Genomic DNA, 22,448 nt, shown 5'->3' with positions numbered 1-22,448 from the left:
ACGGAGAGGATAATGGATTATTTTGACAACAATTATGTTGACCTAATAATGATTTAAAATTAAACCTCGACATTACCCATACCCACCCAATTAATATCATCATTGGTCTCCCGTGGCACAATGATGGATTTCACACAGGAATTACAATTTATTAAGAACTTCATACAAGCTCCTAATAAAATTAAGTGTTACCATTTTCAAGAGCTTTTATATAAAGGTGTGCACAGATTTATTTGGATTGAAAAAAAGAAAAATTGGAATTCTGAATTTAGCCACTGAGCGGTGAGTGCTTGTTTTTAAGAGGTGTACACATGGGAGTAGCCCCAAGTGGGCCTTATTACCCGCAGACACCTCACGTGGATTGTTCATCCCCAACCTCGAGTTATGTGGTTTACATTAAACTTCCAGGGGTTAACCACCAGAGTCTGTTTTAAACAACAATGATCAGCAACACAAACATCGTGTTTGCCTTCCAGGTTTGAGTATGCCCACTATTGCCTGAGATATGCCAAAGAATGACTAATGAGGTACTCAGGAAATTTCCCTGTAGATTCAATCTTTATCCACTGATATAAAGGGTTAAAAGGGTAATGAAAACATGTCAATAACATCATGATTTATCCGGTTTCAGTTAAACTTACTTTGAACAGCCATTTAAGACTTCTAAATAACATTTTTATACGAAAAAGCATCCGCATTGAATACAAACGTAATTTCGATATCTTTCATAGTGTTGCGGTTTTAGAACCCCTCACTTTGTAAATAATACTAGTAAATAATTTCCATCAGTTAAAAGGTCAAAGGTCGCATCCCTAGTTAGGCCACAGCAACACGTAGGACACCATAGGACTGTCAGTTATTTCCTTAGTATGTGCTTCAGATAAGGCTGTGTTCCCAATAGTTGAATCTGCGTTGCATTAACTAAATAAGATAGGCCCCATTCCATCCATTTTTCCAGTCTCTCTCTCCAAATTGTATTACGCGCCTCTGCCAGCCGCAGCCGCCTCAGCGTTCGCTCCAAACGCCATTATGCACGCGGTCAAGCTTGGAGAAGAAGGGCGCCAAGAACGAGGCGTGGCCCTGTCAACGAGCCGTCAAGGGCGTAGCCGGTGAGCCCTCGCTAACCAACCAGGGCAGAGGTGAGCTCGCTGGCGGGCGTGGCCTCAAAGTGCGCGGATTAATCTAAAAGCGCGTTATATAAGCGCAAGCAGGAGGACTGCTTTGAGGACTGCGCAGGGAACCATCGATGGTAATGAACTGCGCCGGGGGATTGCATTGAACGAACTGTTTATTGAAGAACGGCGCCGAGAGAGCTTGTTGTTACGAACTGCCTGTTTGATACGGACCTTGATTTATCGGGAGAGAGAGCGTTTGGCACGCTATACGTACGCAGCAGTCCAGTCCCTCACATATGTAAGGTCCGGTCACGCGCCAACGGCAAGCGAAGCTGCCTGCCGTTCTTCGCCCGTGGACCCAGAGCCTGGACGGAGTCGACCTGCCTGGACCCATCTGCCGGGACCTTCCTCCCCTACCACTACCATCCCGTGTAAGTGTGTCTGTTGTCCGGGGTTGTAAGTAAGACTGTATAGATAAGATTGCCCTGTGTCCTTTTGCTCTTCTTCTTCTTGTATATTCCTTTCGTTTTCTCTTCTTTAGGTTTTTTGTACATAATTAATAAACCCATATTTGTTCTCCCTTACTCTGGTTTCCTCTTATCCGATCGCTTTAGTCTTTTCTTTCAATTGAGTACCTGTGGCACGATTTCGGAACCGCTTAGAATCGGGTTTAGTATTTGTTAACGGCCCGAGTCGCGGCTCGCTTCGCTCGGCGTATCCATTAACGCTGCGGCTCGGGTGGGAGTTATCTCCTCGCTTTATGGCCGGTGGTAGTACTTAGGTACTAAGACTCATTGGGCTTACAACCCTACTTACCACCGACTGGAAGTGACGTCATAGCTTCCAGGATTGGGGGACGGCCAGCTTAAAAGACAAGGGGATTAATCCCCCCCACCCTTGATAAGGGTAGCGCCGACCCCCGAATCTGCAACAATATTTTGGATGGTTAATGTGCAAAAATAAAATAAAGTTTCTGTACTCTCAGTGATCTCGCTCCCATTGTCTTCTTTTTCCATTGTATATAATGCTTTTGTTTGTATGCCCATTGTCTTACTGCTATTCTCGGCCCTCTGCCCACCAGAGTACCACGCCTTGATTTGTTACCATAAAGACTAGGGTCTGTCATTCAGCACTTCTGGGAGCCTCAACAAACAATAAAGTATATATTGTGGAGAAACAAATCATGGAGGTGGTTCATAGAAAAGGGAACAGCTTACCGCAGTGGCTCAAAAATATTGCTGGCTTGTGTAATGATGGCGGGAAACTGACGCTAGGAGCAGACTCCCTGCGTCCCCGCCTTGCATCTCGATCTCGGCCCGACGAGCGAGACCGATGTCCACGACTACTTGTTTGAGAAGACGGTGGGGCCGCAACGATTGTGGGGTAGGTCATTAACTCTGCAACACCCCGAAAGCTTCCCAGCAATCCACCCTCAGCCAATCGGGTGCCTTCCAGGTGACAGTCCGCGTGGTAAACGCTGTGTACAGAATGTGGGTTTGGTCCACAGTGCGCAGGCTGAGTAGGTGTTGCACAGCAATGACCAGACCTATGAGGACATGGTGCAGTGGGGCCACGAAGAGCAACTCGCTGCCTTCCACCATTGATGTGGTAATGATGGTGGTGGTGGTGGTGGTGATGGTAATGTACAAGGTGATGTATTGAAGCGCGTGACCCACAACCACTCTGCTGCTGTTCTTGACCTTTTCTCCTCTGAGCTTTCTTTCCCTTGCTCTTTTTCTTCTTCTGTTCTTGACTTGTATTCACAATGGATGGTCCTGAAGCAGACTCTTTGCCAGCACTGTGCTTCACTCTCTCTTTGAGGTGGCTGTGCCACTCTTCAATCACGCGTCCTGTCCGTCGCCGTGCCTTGCGGACGATGTGTCCCAGGTACCGCATGATTTCCTCATAGCAACTTCCTGGCTCAGAATAGCTAGCGAGTGTGCTGTCTGAATTTTGCCGTGCACGTTGTTCCTCCATTAGTTGGTATTCTCGCTGCTTTGTTTCTGAGAACTGTGTGGCGATGACCACTAGACAGAGGTTGATCATAAAGAATGAGCCAATCTGCAGAAAAAGGAAAAATAACAATGAGGATTATATAAACGATAAAAAGGGCTGCACATGTGCGAGTGGGACAAATCCAGAGACAAAGACCTCCTGAACTACAGGTTTGTTTTGTGATTCATGTTCAAAATATAACATTCAATTTAAATAGGTTGTTCCTCGATCATAAACTGACGTTTGTAGACAGAGATAAGTGAACCAATCGCTTAACCCCGCTTTGTGATTCGCGTGTATGGGGTAAAATATAAATAAGTAGAGATCCATTCAAAGTACAACCACCTCCATGCAAAATAAATAAATAACACATCCTCGAGCACCTTCGGCACCAGGCGATTTGCAGTGCAGCACATGTAGACAGAATTGAGAGGGAGACGTGCACAATAACTGATTGATAGAAAGAAGAAAAAAGAACCACCTTTAGAGGCCATTTTTCCCCGCAGAGCAGGGGTTGGCCTTTTTTGGGCACCGTGGTCCCCTTTTTGAAGCGATGTTTTATGGCCGGATCCCCTTCCTGCCACCAACCCTGTTAGTCACCTCTTGCAACACACAGGGAATTACCAGTGAACTGGTACTCAAATTTGCCGACCTCAGAAGGATGACAGGCTGAGTCAACCCCCCTGGTGTTAATTCAGCGATCGACCGGGATTCGAACCAAGGATCCTAAGATCCCAAGCCGGCACCCTAACCGCTAAGCCAACACCAGGCTGCCAATTTATGCCACCAGCCAACTGAAAATTGACAATAACTGATTGATAAAAAACCACCTTTAGTGGTTTAGTTTAGTTTAGTTAGTTTAGTGACAATAACTGATTGATAAATTGATCAAAATCAGTCATTCTCATTCTCTTGTGGCTCGATGACCACTGACCCTGTTCTGATGCGCACACACACCTTTGATTCATTCACACCATGTCTCAACTCTCAACTCTCAACTGTCTCTCTGTGTCTCTGTCTCTGTCTCTCTCTCTCTCTGCCCCTCTCTTGCTCTGATGATGGGTTAACACCTGCCCAAAATATCAACTCCTTCTTGCTTCCTATGATGGTTAGCGTATCTCCATCAACATTCCATTGTTCTCATCCATTATTGCTGTCATTATTACCTGGCAAGTTATAAACTGAAAACACATTTACTTGGGCCTGCCTGGGGCTATACGGGGTTAATTTAAATGGGGTTGACACTAAAATGCCAGGGCAGTGGTTGTCTTGCCTCAGGCTTTACCAGTGAACAGATACTATATATAATAGACAGAGGTCTGAGTGGGAAAGAACAAGCTGTGGGATAAGAGTGAGGGCATTTGAAAAGCCAATCCCACGAGTTTATTTCTGATTATTTACAGGGAAACAAAAGCACATTGATTACATTCATATTGCTGCCTCTGGGTTTATAGAATGCTCTTTGGTCAAGTTTTGTGCTCTCAGTACTTGGAAAGTAATGTTTGATGAGACAAGGATTACATGAGCCTGGTGGAGGCCGATTAGCATGGATAAAGGATTGCGATCCCAATAGGACGTACAATGCCTTCAGAAAGTATTCACACCCCTTGGCTTTTTCACATTTTTTTGTGTTACAACCTGAATTTAAAATTGACTAAATTGAGATTTTTTTGTCACCTATCTACACAAAATAAATACATTATAATGTCAAAGTGGATTTTTTTGGAGACTTTTACAAAGTAACTAAAAAATTAAATACAGAAATATCTAATTTACATCTGTATTCAACCGCTTGATTCAATAATTCGTAGAAGCGCCTTTGGCAGAGCTCACAGCTTCGAGTCTTCTTCTGTATGTCTGTATCAGCTTTGCACATCTGGATTTGGGAACTTTCTCACATTCTTCCTTGTAGATTTGCTCAATTTCTGTCACGTTGGATGGGGAGCATCGATGAACAGCAATATTCAAGTATTTCCTTGGATTCTCAATGGGATTCAAGTCTGGGCTTTGGCTGGGCCACTCAAGGACTTTCACGTTGTTGTTCTGAAGCCATTCCAGTGCTGCATTGGTTGTATGCTTGGGGTCATTGTCCTGTTGGAATGTAAATCTTCGCCGCAGTCTAAGCAGGTTCTCTTCAAGGATTTGCCTGTATTTGGCTCCTTTCATTGTTCCATCCATCTTTACAAGTTTCCCAGTCCCTGCCGCTGAAAAGCATCCCCATAGCATGATGCTGCCACCACCATGCTTCACGGTAGGGATGGTGTTAGATGGGTGATGAGCTGTGCTCGGTTTCCGCCAGACGTAGCACTTTGCATTCAGGCCAAAGAGATCAATTTTTGTCTCATCAGTCCACATAATATTTTGCCTCATGCTCCCAGAGGCTTTCACGTGCCTTTTTTCAAACTCCAGGCATGTTGTCATGCACCTTTTTCTCAGGGGTGGTTTTGGTTTGGCTACTCTCCCATAAAGACGAGATTTGTGAAGTGCTGCAGAGACCTTCCGGCAGGTTCTCCCATCTCATCCAAGGAACTCTGTAGCTCTGTTAGAATGGTTATTGGGTTCTTGGTCATCTCCCTGACCAAGATCCTTCTTGCCTGGCTGCACAGTTTGGTCTGATGGCCAGCTCTAGGAATAGTCTGCCGTAGTCCATATTATTTTCATTTCCTAATGATGGAGCTCACATGTGCTCTTGGGAACTTTCAACACTCTAGCAATTGTTTTATACCCTTCCTCAGATCTATACCTCCTCACAATTCTATCTCGGAATTCTACCGACAGTTTCTTCGACTTCATGGTAGAGTTTCTGTTCTGACATGCACTGTCAATTGTGGTGCCTTATATAGAAAGGTGTGTTTCTTTCTAAATCATGTCGATTTAATTGAATTGGCCACAGCTGGACTCCAAGCAAGTTGTGGAGAAATTACAAGGATGATCAAAGGAAACTGGATGCACCTGAACTCAATTTGGAGTGTCATATCAGAGGGTTGAATAGTTATTGACTCAACACATTTCAGCTTTTCTTTTTCAATTATTTTGTAAAAAAAAAATCTCTAAATATAAATTCCACTTTGACATGATGGGGTATGTGAAGATTAGTGAAGATTAGTGAAAAAAAAACTCATTAAATCATTAAATCAATTTAAAATTCAGGCTGTAACACAACAAAATGTGAAAAATGTCAAGAGGTTTGAATACATTCTGAAGGCAGTTTATAGGAGTTCAAATCCAAATCCAGTGTGATAGTAGACCAACTGTGAAGGTCTTTGTACTTTATTAATGGAAGAAGAAGAAGAAGAAGAGGAGGAAGAAGAAGAAGGGAGTATTAAGTGTTTCCCTGCACTTTTTATTCTTACTTCACCTCAATACAGTACGTGACACATACCAGTTACCATACCAGATCTTGCAACAATTTGTTTTTACCTTACACTCGGACGTCATACTCCATGAATACAATGATATTTTATGAGCCTCGTCTCTGGCACACTGTTGATGGAGCAGTGAAAACCCAGCATTCCGTGAACAAATTAAAATCTTCTTTCAAGAAATTTCTCATTTCCCAACATGTATGTCTATAGTGCAAAATATACTCCTGATGATGTCTAAATAATTATTGTATCTTAGTATTTTGTTCATTCTTGTGTTCACTTTTAATCATGCTAGTCATTTGTTTATACTTCCTGTCTGGTAGTTGATTATTTGCTGTTTAAGGCATTCAACAAACTTTAGCTTCCTAGAAATGCCCCTCTACTCACTATTATACAAATGTGAATTATTATTATTATTATTAATGTTTTTTTTACTTACCCTTGCACAGAGTATGGAAATTAAACCTCCATTTATTATTTAATATTTATTATTATTATTGAATTATATGTTGTTTAATAGTTATTTTGAATATGACCTGAATGTGTAACGTCTTCAAGCTATGTTGTTTGGGACTCGGCCTCCTTAGGCCATTTAAATGTCTTTTTGTACATTGTGTTGCTTTTGTTGAAGGAAATAAATATCATATAGATATACAGTATTGATTGATTGATTGATTGAATTTGAATATTTCAATGTCATAATTGGTCAATTGTATGAACACATTAGATCTTAGGATGAAGTTCTATAATTCAGAACTCACACTAAATTCAGATGTTTCAAAAGCAAACATCTCAATTTAATGTGAGTTCTCAATCACAAAACTCTCCACCTTTACGATAGCAATAGCTCAAAAACAAGGACGTCAAGGTTACAACATCGACATCCGTGAAAAACTTACTATTATCAGCAGAATGAAGTAGATGAAGTTGTAGAAAGAGTGTGCATCCATGACAAAATACATTATGTCCACCCATCCTTCGAGAGTTATCACCTGCAGCGGGAAAGGGGTCATGATGTTCACTGCAACACTGCACAGGTAATGCTGCTAGTGGAGTTGTTATCAGGTGCATTGTGTGTTCCTTGCGACAGAATCGTTTGCTATTATGTCTCTTGTGGTCAGTTCAACTAATCATCCATCGCCCAGTTTTATCTTCTCTCGATCACTCTTTTCCTTTCAGCAGCTTTAAAACCACTGTTTATGTTGTGTGAACGATTTGGTGTAATATGTTCCATGGCAGTGAGTTGTTTCCCCCAAAAAGCTTTTTACATTTAGTTGGTGGACAATCCAAGTCTGGAATGATGAACTGCCAGTTTCTAGAATATAATCCCAGAGATGATGTACTCTCAGTTTGTAGACAGCAGAATTCCTGTGATGAAGAATTCTCTGTCGGCGGAGAATAGATTCACTGGGATAACAAACTTTCAATTGGCAGATGCTATAATTCCAGGAATGATGCACTCTCGGGGGTGGAGAGCAGCAATCTACAGATGACATACTCTGAGTTGCTTCACAGAATTCCTGGGATGACATACTATCAGTTGGCGAACAGTACAATTCCTCGGAATATATTCTCAGTTGGCGGAGATGAGAATTAATGGGATAACATACTTTCAGTTTGTAAACAGTTACAATTTCAGTTGGTGGACAGTGGAATTCCTAAGATGATGTACTCTTAATTGGTGGAAAGTAAAATTCCTTGAAAGACATTCTCAGAATGGGTGGAGAATATAATTACTGGGATAACGTACTCCAGTTAGTTCCTGTGATGTTGTACTCTCAGTTGGTACACGAAATAATTAACTGATTACTGGGATAACATACTCTCAGTTAGTGGACAGTAGAATTCTCGGGATGACATATTTCAAGGAATCTGTGCAGCCATTCCACTGGACAGATTCACAGTGGCAGCGAATGAGACGATGTGAGAATGCATAAAACACGGCAGACAACAGGTGTAAATCTCTCCTCCTCTGACAGTGTTATTGGATACGATGCTTTTACTCCCAGGATGGCACAACACTGACCGTTCACCTGGCTTGTCGAGCTATCAATTGGAATCGGACAAGTGCAGGATGCAAAACGGCAAACCAGGAAAGCTACAAAATCAGATTCCTCAAAAGGCAATTTGCAGCAGTCTTGCTAGCTCATGGCTCCATAATTTCTTGACAACAATTAAAAAGGTTTTGATTATGCATTATGGAATGAGGGACGAAATAAGGAAAATGGCTTTCATAGCGCTGCCACAGCAGTGTACATCACCTTGAATGGAATTGCTGTTGAAACCTCGAGGAACAGTCCTTGCCTCCATACACTGACCCTTTTCCCTGTGCACATCAGTTTCTGAAATGGCTGCACACTGGTAGCTGTTAGATGAACTTCACAACCAGATTTCTGGAAGGAGCATGCTCATCTCTGAGCTATTCTGTGTTCAATTCCTGGTCAGACAACTGTCATCCTGATGCTGCATCAATACGCATGTCGTCCCACAGAGGCTGCTGAGCTCAATGTCCCATTTGCAGGTGGATGTCAAAGTCCCCACATTGTCTTTCGAAAAGGGGACATAATTGTGCACCAGTGCCACAACTAAATTTCCTTCCTAATCGACAGGGGCGCAGTATGAGTGGCACAGCGGCATATCAGTAATGATGCAATCAGTGGAATAGATTAATGATGGAGTCCCAGCCAAAAATACACGGGATGGAAAACAAGGAGCAGGAAATAGTGCTGAGGGGGCAAAGAGGTAAATTCTGCCTGCTAACAATACAAGGAATTTGGAATTTGACCTACAAGGCAGTCATACTGTTATTTGGTTGAGAAGGTCTAATAGGAGTAATTCTCCTGTAGTTAATATTTATGTGAAGCAAGTAGAAAAGAGAAGGCAACAGAATATTTTCCTTAGTTAACAGCTTGGACAGTTGCAGAAGTTGTAAAAAAAAAAAAAAAAAAAAAAAAAATCAACATTGATAACGAAACACGTTAAGACGTTGTCTTAGAATCCGACACTTGGTCACGCTTCCCAATTTGAAGGTGAATGCTCACCTCCATTCTTTAATCCTTCTTTTATCTCAAATTTTTTATCTCAAAAGTGAAACTGACTCCCTGCTTGGTAACTCGTGGCCCGCCATCCAATACTTTAACAATTCTGCCCATTGTGCCATCTCGTACTTTCCCCTGTTACATACTCCTGCTCCATTCGACAATCGCTGACCCTCTTCAATTCATTCCGCTTTTTTGGTTTCCATCAAGGATCAGCTCCTGTGTGATGCCTTTGTTTTTCTGTTCCCCTTTGATTCTCTATAATTCCATGAACCCACTGCTCTCAGTCTTTGAAGCATTTCTTTAGGCAAAAGGGCATTTCACAGTTGTCAAAAAGAGGAGGCAAATGATTATGATGGAGGCAAAAATGCAGGAAACCATTCATCATTATTGCAGAGTACACCTTTAATATTGTACCTATAAGGCAGTCATGTTGTTATTTGGTTGAGAAGGTCCAATGGTAGTACTTCTTCTGTAGGTAATATTTCTGCGAAGCAAATAGCAATCCAGAGAAGCAAGGAGCTACCACTCATTCTCAGATATTCTGTCGAGCCATGTTTTTGTGTCCTCTATATCATTAAAACCCCTTGTGGAGCAACCTATGATCCTTTCAAATTTTGATCAATACTTGTAAAAAACAAAACTCTATCGAGCTACTTCTGGTGTAAGAAGATTCCTTACAGATGTGTGGGAGGCAATAAAAGGAGTGCGTGCCAATCTGTGTGGTACCTGAAAGATGGCGATCCAAGCGTATCCGATATTATCAAAGTTGATGGCGTTATTGTGTGGGTTCACAGAGCTCGCCTGGCACACCCTGTACAGTTGATTCCAGTCCATGCACGAACTGTTCTCAAAAGTACCATTCAGTCGTGCGGTGATGAATGGCATGGTGCGGGCAAGAGGCTGGAAAGGCGCGGCCCCCGAGGGTTGTGCCTGACATCGCAAACCTGCGTGTTGAGATGGTGGAACATCTCCGCAGCGCTGCATGCCATTGTCCTGCGGCAGGGAGCAGATGAACGGACTCTCTGCCTCGGCTTGCGTACGGTAGTAAGGTGGAAGGAGGCTCGTATTCAATAACCTACAGGGCAGAAGAATTTAGAAAAGTTGTATGGAGCCATTATTTTGATGCAATTGCTTTTACCACTAAATAACAACAGCAACTATAACGGCACTCAGTAGAGAGCATACCTCCACCAAGTGAACAGTTTACGTTTTGTATCCCAGAGTAGACCAGAAAATCACAATACAGAATCACATTTAATCAAAATCAGCTTTCTTATTGTCGCCTTCGATGGTATTCTGCACTCAGCTCCATAGGGGATTATGGAGAGCACACAAGGCAGCTCTCTCTTGACTAGTTCTTGAAGTCTCTCCAGAAAGACTCAAGCAACAAGTTTCCAACTAGATTTGAGATATTCTGCTATGTATCGTTTTTGGCCCTATCTCTCAATGGTGAAGAATCACTTGATAAATTAAATAATTCTCATATCCCAATCCATATTCAGATATTCACCAAAATCGAATCGATTGTTCCGTGTCACACACACAACCGGCCCACCAAATTTCGTCCAAATCCGTCCACAACTTTTTGAGATATCCTGCGTTGTATTTTTTTAGTCTTGTGTTGGCTTAGTGGTTAGGGTGCCGGATTGGGATCCTAGGATCATGGGTTCTGAATCCTGGTTGATCACTGAATTAACGCCAGGGGGGTTGACAGCCTGTCATCCTTCCGAGGTCGGCAAATTGAGTACCAGTTCACTGGTAATTCCCTGTGTGTCCCAAGAGGTGACTAACAGGGCTGGTGGCAGGAAGGGCATCCGGCCAGAAAACATTGCTTCAAAAATGGGACCATGGTGCCCAAAAAAAGGCCAACCCCCGCTCTGCAGGGAAAAATGGCCTCTAAAGGTGGTACTTTTTTTCTGCGTTGTATCGTTTTCGGGCATAGATCCTATCTCCCAATTCTGAAGAATCACTTAAAAAATTCAAGTAGCCGGATCCGAATCCGGATCTTCACCAAAATCGAATAATTTCGTCCTTATCACTTACACTACCTCTCTGCCAAATTTCGTCCAAATCCGTCCACAACATTTTGAGATATCTTGTTCACAATCAAACAGACAGACAGGGGTGAAAACATAACCTCCATCCACCTTTGGTGGCGAAGGTAATAACAACAGATTTCAATAATCGCTTGCATACAAAAGAGTAAACAGCTGATTCATCAGCATTCACATCTCACTGAAAGTGACGGATGAATGATGCCATGGAGCTTAGGATATTCACCGTTATATGTTCAATACAATATGTCACATCGTAATCATGATTTCTGCATACCCCATAGGAACAATGCATAAAATCAGTGTTAAGCATGCCGTACATAACAATAAAAACAAGGTGTCTATAATGCAGTACACATTGCTGTTTGGGGTCAGGAAACCTTTGCATCCATGAATGCGGTAACTGGTGCAGCTGAAGGAGCTTCTTCGATTACCCATAAGTGTGAATTTTCCACCCGGCCGACAAACCGATAAAAAAGCCAATATGGAGAATTTTAAATATGCTCAGCTGTTGCGAATATGGAATTTGACCTCCATATCCGCTTGTAAATATTCCCCTATCTTCTCCGATACTCCCCAACTCTCCCCTTACCCCATTCCCTAGTCCCATTGTCTGTAAACAACACCCATTAGAGCCGATCTTCCCCTTCATTCCCCCATTAAATGTCGTGCCCAGGTCCCCCGCACCACACGTAGACAATTATAGGACATCTTGCTAGTTATTCTTAATCTATGTCAGTTAAGGACTTGTTTCCATTAATTATGACTCTTCGTTGCACCAGAATGTGATGATATGGCACCAGTAGGAGTTTAGGACCTTCCCATACCTCCCCGCATCTCTTCCCATCATCTCAAGCTCCAACAACAACCACAACAACAGCGGCTTTGCGTCCTCACTCCGGCTCGGTTGGCCGCCATTGAACATGTGCTCGACGGGGTTACCCAGAAGGGGGCTCCCTGTCGGCCCCTCGTCAAGGGCGGAGCCGGTAACCCCCGCACCCAATGAGAAGCCATGGGCCGATGCCATATGGGGCGGAGCTAACGAGCGAGGGCGTGACTCCCCGCCGGATATACGCGGCCCCGCGCCGGACGTGACGTCAGATGCGCCCCGAGCTTGGAAGGACAAGACGCCACCCTCCCGAGCGCTGAGCGACCTCCCCGGCATCTCCACCAAAGTCGCGACCCACGAGCGCTGAGCGACCTCCCCGCATCTGCTGGACACCACCGTACGTGATTCTGTCCCTGAGCCAGGTGCACCTGAGCCATCGACTGCCGCTTTCCTTGCCATCAAATCCCGTGTGAGTCAGCGTTGTCCCGTTTATCTGTGGTCTGTCTAGGGTTAATATAAGGTTGTGTCTAAGTGCCCACCTTCCTATGTTTCCCTCTTGTCCCTGTAATCTAACCTTTTCCGCCTTAATATAACCTCCTCCGGAGGTCTTGAGAACTGAACCCCTGGTGTCGTATTGTGTGATTGTAACCCAGCCGGGTGTCTTCTCTTTCCTATTGAGCCAGCGTAGCGCGATTAGTCAACATTCGGGCACAATCGGGTAACTTGTACGGATACGGCGGCCATCCCGCTCGGCCCACCATACCATCAAAGTCGTATCTGTAACAATTGGTGTCGAGGAGTGGAATTCGAACCCGGGACTAAATTAGTTAGGCCCAAATTTTGGGAGGGAAAATCGATTCGGAGCGCGTTTCCCGCGCGAAATTATAACGGCGAAATTTCAATTTGTTTTACGAAAATAAAAAATAAAAACCGAATTTTGAAAGTCGCGCTATGGCGGATCAAGACGGCTGGGGTCCGGTAGGGGAGAGTGAAGCAGGGTCGGTCCAGGACCAAATTGAGGGACATGAGGGACATGAGGAGAGCGAAACAGCGGGGGTAGCAGACGCGCGAAATTGCGCCTCGCACATAGCTACGGCGGCCGCACCCGCTGCACAAGTGGGAGGGATGGCCCAGATGCAGGTCCTCATGGAGCAATTTATGGCGCAAATGCAGGCGTCCCTCAAACTGCAGAGTAACCAATTGGGGAACCGGATGGATGCTCAGAGTGAGCAAATGAGGGTTGATAGTGGGCGAATGGAGGGCCAAATGGGGGTAATGGGAAACCAAATGGGGGTAATGAGGGACGAAGCGAGGGGTACCAGTGAGAAGTTAGACAATAATTTTGAGGAGTTAGACAAGAAAATTGAGAAGTTAGACAATAATTTTGAGGAGTTAGACAAGAAAATTGAGAAGTTAGACAATAATTTTGAGGAGTTAGACAAGAAAATTGAGAAGTTAGACAATAATTTTGAGGAGTTAGACAACGGGATAAAAGAAGTAAAGAATGGGTTAACGGGGGTAGAAAACAGAATGGCCGCTCAAGAGAATCAGATAGGGGGAGTGAAAAATGGGTTAGAGGGGTTAGAAAACAGTATGGAAGGCAAATTGAGGGACATGAGGGACCAAGCGGAAAGGGAAGTTAAACAAATGGAGCAGCAGATAGAGGGGGTCAGAATGGGGGTAGAAACCAAACTGGATGCTCACAGGGAGGAAATGGAGCAGATGAGGGTGGCATCTGGGCAGGAGATGCAAGTGATGGGAGAAGAGATCAGAAGAGGAGTGAGTGAGGAGGTCGGAGGAGTGCGCGAGGAGGTGAGGCACTGTGAGGAGCACATGGAAAAGGAGGTGAGAAAGGGGACTGTAAAGTTACAAGGGGGCATAGAGGACCTGACGCAGGAGGTGGAGCAGCTGACGGTGGGACAGACGGAGTTAGTGGAGCAGGTTCAAAGGAACACTGCGGTATTAGGAGGTTTAAAAGCGACACAAAACGACATAAAAAACGACTTGATAGCGACAAAGAGGGAATGTCAGATGGTACGTGAGGGACTGACAACGAGGTTGGACGAGGTGATAGAGGTAATGGAGACGAAGGACCGGCAGGTGAGGACGCACATGGAAACGGTCAAGGTAGCCTTGGAGGACGAGCTTGAGGAGACGTACCGGGGAATAAAAGAGGTGAGGCACAAATTAGAAGAAGTGGAAGAAGGGGTGAGCGAAATTAAGAAGCGACGGAGAGGGGATAAGAAAGAGATAAAAGAGGAGATAAAAGAATTGGTCCAAAGTCTGTGTTTGGATCGTGATGATGTGCTCATTAACCGGATGAGGGATTCGCAGGTGATGGAGGAGAAGCGAAGAGGAAGAGGACCCGGTGTAAGTGGTGACCAATATGGTCGTGCGTATGATGCGCCAGGTGATTTAAGAGGCTTGGGGGTCGAGATAGACCCGGGTGTTCGTGAGAGGCCGTTGGTGAAGTGTGCGACAGGTCTGGTGTGCGAAAAAGGAGGTGTGCGAGAATGTCCGACTCTGGGGTGTGTGAGGAAAAAGTGCGTGCCAAGGAGTGAGTGTGCTGGCGAGAGTGAGTCGGTCATAGCGCGTGTGCGAGGGAGCACATGGAAGCGTGGTGTGGTGAGTGTTACAGAGGGTGTGACGGGAGAGTGTGCGCGAGAAAGGTGTGTGACGGACAGGTGCATGAGGAAAGAGTGCGCTGTCAGAAGTAAGGAAGAGTGTCCACCTGTGGTGAGTGTTACAGAGGGTGTAACGGGAGAGTGTGCGCGAGAAAGGTGTGTGACGGACAGGTGCACGAGGAAAGAGTGCGCTGTCAAGAGTAAGGGTGAGTGCGTTGTCAAGAGTGGTGGTGAGAGTATTGGGAGTGACAAGGAGAGTGAGCTGGTTGTGACAGGTGAGCGAGGATGTACACCTGGGATGGAAGGATGTACACCTGGAATGGTAGAGCGTGAGTGGGAATGCACGCTGGAGTTGGTGGTGAGGCACGTGGTTGGGTGTGCGAATGAGGGCACACCTGTGATTGTCACAGAGGAGGTGACCGAGGAGGGGGTGCGAAGCGGTGTATTGGTGAGGTGTGCGAGCAACGAATGTGTGCCAAAGTGTTCGGTGGTCAGGTGTGTGACCAAGGCTGTGAGTGGAATGGGTGTGCCTGGGTGTGTAAGGAACGGCACGAGGAGCATGGAAACGGCTGGATGTGTGAGCAAGGAACGGGCTGCGGGATGTAAGCATGCAGGTGAAGCATCGACATTAAACGGGTTAGAGGTTAGGTCGACTTTTAGCCGAATCGGGCCCTCGGTGCGTGCTGGGCCTCGCTTTGAACGGCCGCGTCCGTGCTCCACTAGGCGGAGCGGGCGGCCCGATAGCAAGGGTCGTCATGGCGACCACTTTTTGTTGAGGCATTCCGGCAGGTCGAGATCGGGACATTGGATGGCTCCGCGCCGAGGTGATGCGTGGGATCTCGGCCCGGGTAAGCCCCCGTCCCTGCACCGAGTGCCGGACGCATTCAGCCGCTGGCACAAAACAACCAGCATCCATTGCTTGGCTTTACGAAGCCGGGCTTTGGACAGGGATTGGCGCACCGAGAGGTATTAGTGAGTCGACTGGGTGATGAGGTTAGTGTTTTGGCCCCAAAATTAGAGAAAAACAAAATTTGATGATTGGCAAGGGATTGGCAGTAGTGATTGGCAGATGATGGGTAGTGATTGGCAAATTTTTGATTTGTTGAAATTTGATGTGCAAAATTGGTAGTGAGAGACCCCCGATGTGGTGGGATGGCATCCCTGCCACCCTTCCCATGGTGGGGCAAAGGAGCAATAGTTTATGGGGTGTATGGCAGTGAAAACTAGCCCGGGTGGGTTAGGATATTGATAGGGATCTAGCGAAGATGACAGTAGGTAACGTTAAGTTTAGTTAGTGACTGATACCTGTAGTGGGGACGCAGGTAGATTAGTGTGGATGATAATGACGTGGGAGCGCAATAGTTTAAAGGGACGACTGGGAAGCGCAAGTTTCAGAAGGGAGTAGTTAGCTGAGATGATGCCGTGTGTGTGAGGATGGAACAGGTGTGATTGCACAGGTGTGCAATTGGACAGGTGTGTGGAGCAGTGTATGAGTAGTGAGTGTGTGGATCAGCGCGAATGCGCTTGGGGAGAGAAGGGTGCAGGTGGCACCAGGTGTGAGAGCACAGGTGTGCAAGTACAGGTGTGTGGAGAGAGTTGGAGTAGGTGGTACGGAGTGGTGTGCATGGTGCGAAGGTGTGGATGGGGGAAGAGTGGACCCCTTTCACGAGTACCCGGGGCGGGTAGTGTAAGTGTTAGGTAGAGGGTACAGGTAAATTGTGGTTGGATATTGGCATTTGTGGTGCGGTTGCAGAATGGTGTTGTGAATGGGTGCATTAGTGTTGTGGAAATGGCTGGGCGTGTAGCCTGTTAGTGTGTGTAGTTGGTTGGGCACTCCACCACTGTGAGGATGTCGGCCAGGTGAGGCCGCAGGTGGGCTCTGGGAGCCGGTAGTTGTGAGTGGGTGCCTGAGGATCCCGGGTGTGGATCGGGCAGCCCAGTGCCAGAGAGGGCACGGAGTGGGGAGAGAGCCAGAGGGCCTTCCCCAGGTAGTTAGGTTAGGGTGAGGAGCAGGTAAGCTCGGAGGCAACTGCAGTGGTGGAGGTGTGCAGGTGGGTAGACCCACTGGGAGAGGTACACGCCGCAGCCCAGAAATTGTGCGAGGGCACCGGGAGATGAATCGGGGGAATGAGACCCCAAATTGAAGAGCACCACAGTTTGGCCAATGGGAATTGGTTTTAGAACCCATAGTGTAAGAGGGCCAATGGTTTGGCCGGAGAAAGACCCCGGGTAGTGTAAAGTTGTTAAAGTCATTTAGGAAATAGTTAGGATTGATGAACCTGTCGCACCATACGCAGCCACTTACCTGTGGTGATGATGATGACTCCACACCTGTGTTTTCTTTGTTTTGTTGCAGAAATGAGAATTGTTGTGGATTTGTGAGACGCATCACGACGTGGATGAGACATTGGGGTGATTCCATCTCTCCCTCCTTAGGAGGGACTGATGATGAATTGGTGATGGCAAATTTTGATGTGCAGTTGGAGATGGCAAATTTTGATGAGAGTTGAAAATGGCAAATTTGATTGGTTAGGAGGGAGAGAAGACGAATTTGGTATATGGGAGGAACGGGGAAGACAGTAGGGATGTTTGTTGATTTGTAAAGTAGATGTTTATGGGTAGTGTTGTGTTGTGTGGATACAGTAAGGGGTAAGGGAGGGGCCATGTAGGTTACCTGGTGGGGGGGGGGGGCGTACGATAGGAACGTACCTGTCTCACCTGGTTCCCATGTGCCCCCAGTGTGCATTACCTTATATTGCGTGCACTTTTGCGCCCTTACCACCTTACTCACTTGTCTGCTTCTTTTGTCTCCCACCTCCGAGGATCTGGCTTTGGGGTAGAGAGAGAGGAAAGAGAGGTGCTGGCTGCGCAGTTGTGGGCCTGCACTTTCGCTGCTTGTTGCCTGGATCGATACACCATATGGACCGCAATGTTGGTGGCCACCCACAATGGACCGTAGTTCTTTTGCGGCCAAGCACCACCCGGGGATGGACCTATGGGTCAACGGGGCACCTATGCCATACAGGTGAACCACTAATAATTAACACCAAGTGCACCACAAGAAGAGCAAGAGACACCTGCAGGGTTAGGGGTTGTCGAATTTATTTTTATTTCATTGAACAATGGTGACTGCACCGATTGGTGGTGGGGTGGTGCTGTTGATGCTCGGAAAGGGTGCTCTGCACGTTATTAAAGGCCGTCGGCCACAGAGCACTCGTGGGTTGGTGTATCGATGTTGGCAAGCGCGCTCTCTCTATGCATAACATCTGCATGTGTTCCTCCAAAGACAGGTCCTGGATCGTAGTGTAGATATCAGCGTAGTCTTGTAAATAATGCTCCCTACCGGCTGTATGTTTAGTTGGAGAATTCTTTCCGGATTCGGTTATCCTGTGGGTGTGTTTCTGTGAGGAGAAGGGTGCAACGTCGCAGGGGGACATATTTACTCATTTGTGAATATCTGTAAAACTGTCGCACTCAGGGTAGAGTTAATAGTAGAGGGAACTACATTGCGTGCCACACTAAAGTAGGTAAAAATTTATCGGGTCGGGACGCCCCGAGGGTAGAGAAGGGTGCAATGTTGCGAATATGGAATTTGACCTCCATATCCGCTTGTAAATATTCCCCTATCTTCTCCGATACTCCCCAACTCTCCCCTTACCCCATTCCCTAGTCCCATTGTCTGTAAACAACACCCATTAGAGCCGATCTTCCCCTTCATTCCCCCATTAAATGTCGTGCCCAGGTCCCCCGCACCACACGTAGACAATTATAGGACATCTTGCTAGTTATTCTTAATCTATGTCAGTTAAGGACTTGTTTCCATTAATTATGACTCTTCGTTGCACCAGAATGTGATGATATGGCACCAGTAGGAGTTTAGGACCTTCCCATACCTCCCCGCATCTCTTCCCATCATCTCAAGCTCCAACAACAACCACAACAACAGCGGCTTTGCGTCCTCACTCCGGCTCGGTTGGCCGCCATTGAACATGTGCTCGACGGGGTTACCCAGAAGGGGGCTCCCTGTCGGCCCCTCGTCAAGGGCGGAGCCGGTAACCCCCGCACCCAATGAGAAGCCATGGGCCGATGCCATATGGGGCGGAGCTAACGAGCGAGGGCGTGACTCCCCGCCGGATATACGCGGCCCCGCGCCGGACGTGACGTCAGATGCGCCCCGAGCTTGGAAGGACAAGACGCCACCCTCCCGAGCGCTGAGCGACCTCCCCGGCATCTCCACCAAAGTCGCGACCCACGAGCGCTGAGCGACCTCCCCGCATCTGCTGGACACCACCGTACGTGATTCTGTCCCTGAGCCAGGTGCACCTGAGCCATCGACTGCCGCTTTCCTTGCCATCAAATCCCGTGTGAGTCAGCGTTGTCCCGTTTATCTGTGGTCTGTCTAGGGTTAATATAAGGTTGTGTCTAAGTGCCCACCTTCCTATGTTTCCCTCTTGTCCCTGTAATCTAACCTTTTCCGCCTTAATATAACCTCCTCCGGAGGTCTTGAGAACTGAACCCCTGGTGTCGTATTGTGTGATTGTAACCCAGCCGGGTGTCTTCTCTTTCCTATTGAGCCAGCGTAGCGCGATTAGTCAACATTCGGGCACAATCGGGTAACTTGTACGGATACGGCGGCCATCCCGCTCGGCCCACCATACCATCAAAGTCGTATCTGTAACAATATGCTCAGCGGATGAGCAGAATAACATATCTTTCTATAAGAGACAGTGGGATATTTAACATTCCAGGTGTGTATAAAGAGCGTGACAAAAAAAAAAGGAAGAAAACAAATAAATTCAACCCTGATGCTTAATTGGCGAAACTTGTGAAATCATCCATCAATCTGGATGAGCATCGGATGACCACAGACAGAGAATGTTATGTATTGATTTCGTCCAACACCGAAGCCCTTGACAGAGGTTATGTTTTTACCCCTCTTTGGCTGTCTGCCTGTCTGTGAACAGGGTATCTCAAACAGTTATGGACAGATTCAGACAAAACTTGGTGGACAGATTGAGTGTGTGACAAGGAGGTAATTAGTATATTTCGGTGAAGATCCGGTTGCAGACACGAGAATTCAAATTTTTTAAAAATGATTCTTCACTTTTGAGAGATGGCTGCCAAAAACAATATGTAGTATATCAAACAGTTATGGACGGGTATGGATGAATCTTGGTGGATGAGTTGTGTACGTGACAAGAACAAGCTGATTAGATCTGGGTTCAGGTCCGGATGCAGATCCGGCCTATCAGTGGGATACAAAATGTCAACTGTTCAGCCTGGCGGAGGTTTGCGCTCTACTGAGTGCTGTTCTAGTTGCAATCACTTCTGCACATCTGTCTGTGTGTCTGTCCCGATCGGAACTTTTTTTTTAACCATTTGAGTTTTTTCCATCAAATTTTCAGCAAAACTTCATTATGAAAATATGGAGAAGCCAAATTAATAATTTGATGAAAAGGTCAAAGGTCAGCATCACATAAAATCGTCCATTTTCATCCGAATGACTTGAAATTTGAGCAGGGTTTGCACATTGCACCACTGAAGCCTATTACTTTTCAGGTCAAAAGAACAGGGTCGCCTAAATCATAAATTATTTTTTAGTCATGTTTAACATTTAAGAAGAAGAAGAAGTCTGAATACAAAGCGTACATGGACGGGATTTTGCATTTTCATTTGCTTTCTAGTTTATTACAGTAATGAGGAAAAGTGTGTGTGTGGCGTGTGTGTGTGTGTGTGTTTGTGTGTGTTAGTCACAGTCAATGACGAGAATCACTACCCATGCACTACAGCTGATGAGCAACATCAGTGGTGGATAAGGCATTCACTAAAATTCTAAACATCCAGAATTAATTAAATATTGAACAACTCAAGAAAGCCCTTCAGAGACTTGTTCACTCGCAAATGGCTGAACTGCTCACTACGGCAGAGTGAAGCGGCTATAGCCAGACTCAAGAATGGCCATGCTGGAGGCACCTCTGGCATTCTGCATCCTGCCAGAGATGGTCGAAACAGGATGTTGTGAAAATTAATTTATTGAGTTTCTACGAGATCTTGTTCACACCATATGGAAGGAAGGTAAGGTACAACAAACATGCTGTGATCGTTCCTGTACACACAAACGGAGAGTTGAACAAGTGTGACAATTGGCGAGGTATCATAATGTTGGATGTTGTTGGCAACTTGTTGCTTGAGTCTTTCTGGAGAGACTTCAAGAACTAGCCAAGAGCGAGCTGCCTTGTGTGCTCTCCATAATACACTATGGAGCTGAGTGCTGGATACCATCGAAGGAGACAATAAGAAAGCTGAATTATTTCCACAACATACACATGAGAATAACCTTAGGCCTCACAAACAAGCAACAAAGGTTGCAGCGCATGACATCAGAACATAAATTCGAACTTTTGGTCCGTAAAAAATGGAGGAGAGATGAAAATTGGTGGAGACCTCCATCAGTATCTCCTAATAGTCACTGGAAATCTCATGCGAGCAATTGCCGCTAGAGAGCCATATCCAATATGGCCACCATTCCAACTAAATGAGGCATATCTTTGCTTCTAGATATGATAGAAAGGTGATCTTGGTATCGAAATATAGGTTTTTAGGGACAGGAAATTAATTTAAAGGTAAAAGAAAAACAATACTGGCATCTATCTATAATTCCAGTAATCTCTGTGTGTATGTGTGTGTGTATGTATGCGACAACGATTTCTCGACAACTACCGGTCCGATATACTTGAAACTTGCCAGGTATATTGCTGGGGACCCGAGGATGTGCCTTTTCAAGGTTTGAAATTAATCGGACAAGTACTTACCGAGCTATGGCGATTTAGCCGTTCGCCGTTCGCTTTGGCGTTGCGAATGGACCAAACCATTGCATGTAAATAGAGGGGGGGGTTCTGTGGTCGTTGCGAATGGACCAAACCATTCATGTAAATAGAGGGGGGGGTTCTGTGGTCGTTACTGCCACGTGGTTTCAAAGTTTTTTTTTGTTGTTGTTGTTTGCACGCATGATTTTTTGCACCCACGTACGGGCACGCCCTAGGATGTTTACACACACACACCCCTACACAAATTTTTTTTTTTTTTTTTTTTTTGGCAAGGAACGGGCACCCACGTACGGGCACGTCCTAGCTTATATATAGTACGGGCATGCCCTAGTATTTCAAATAATTTCAGACATACATTTGGAAAACAAGGAAATAAACATAATGCAACATTATTTGTCACCATATTAATTTTGATTCATGTCTTGTGACTGGGGAGAGAGATTGCTGTTGCTCTTTATCGTGAGATTGTACATGGTGATGCTCTTTATTGTGTGGAGCACAACAATGATCATCCACATCAATGTCTTGTTCACACACTTGTGGTGCTCCAGAATTGCTGCAGCCAATAACGACACTGACCGCACATCACCGAACGGTA

General features: G+C 45.7%; 1 protein-coding gene across 1 annotated transcript in view; it reads right to left on the bottom strand.

Annotated features, from left to right (window-relative positions):
- LOC137433382 (voltage-dependent T-type calcium channel subunit alpha-1H-like) overlaps positions 1-22,448 on the bottom strand; it is a gene marked incomplete at its 3' end in the record, with an annotated part of 532,188 nt that overhangs the window by 171,503 nt on the left and 338,237 nt on the right. The window contains exons 7-9 of the mRNA XM_068125712.2: positions 10,243-10,576; positions 7,375-7,467; positions 2,333-3,176 (exon numbers count right to left, since the gene is read on the bottom strand). Coding sequence (XP_067981813.2) covers positions 2,333-3,176; positions 7,375-7,467; positions 10,243-10,576 — 1,271 coding nt within the window. The remainder of the gene's footprint in view (positions 1-2,332; positions 3,177-7,374; positions 7,468-10,242; positions 10,577-22,448) is intronic.

Source organism: Myxine glutinosa, chromosome 10 (genome assembly GCF_964187855.1).
Source record: "Myxine glutinosa chromosome 10, kmMyxGlut1.1, whole genome shotgun sequence".
NCBI classification, from domain to species: Eukaryota; Metazoa; Chordata; class Myxini; order Myxiniformes; family Myxinidae; genus Myxine; species Myxine glutinosa.
This window is presented reverse-complemented; position numbering and strand designations above follow the sequence as displayed.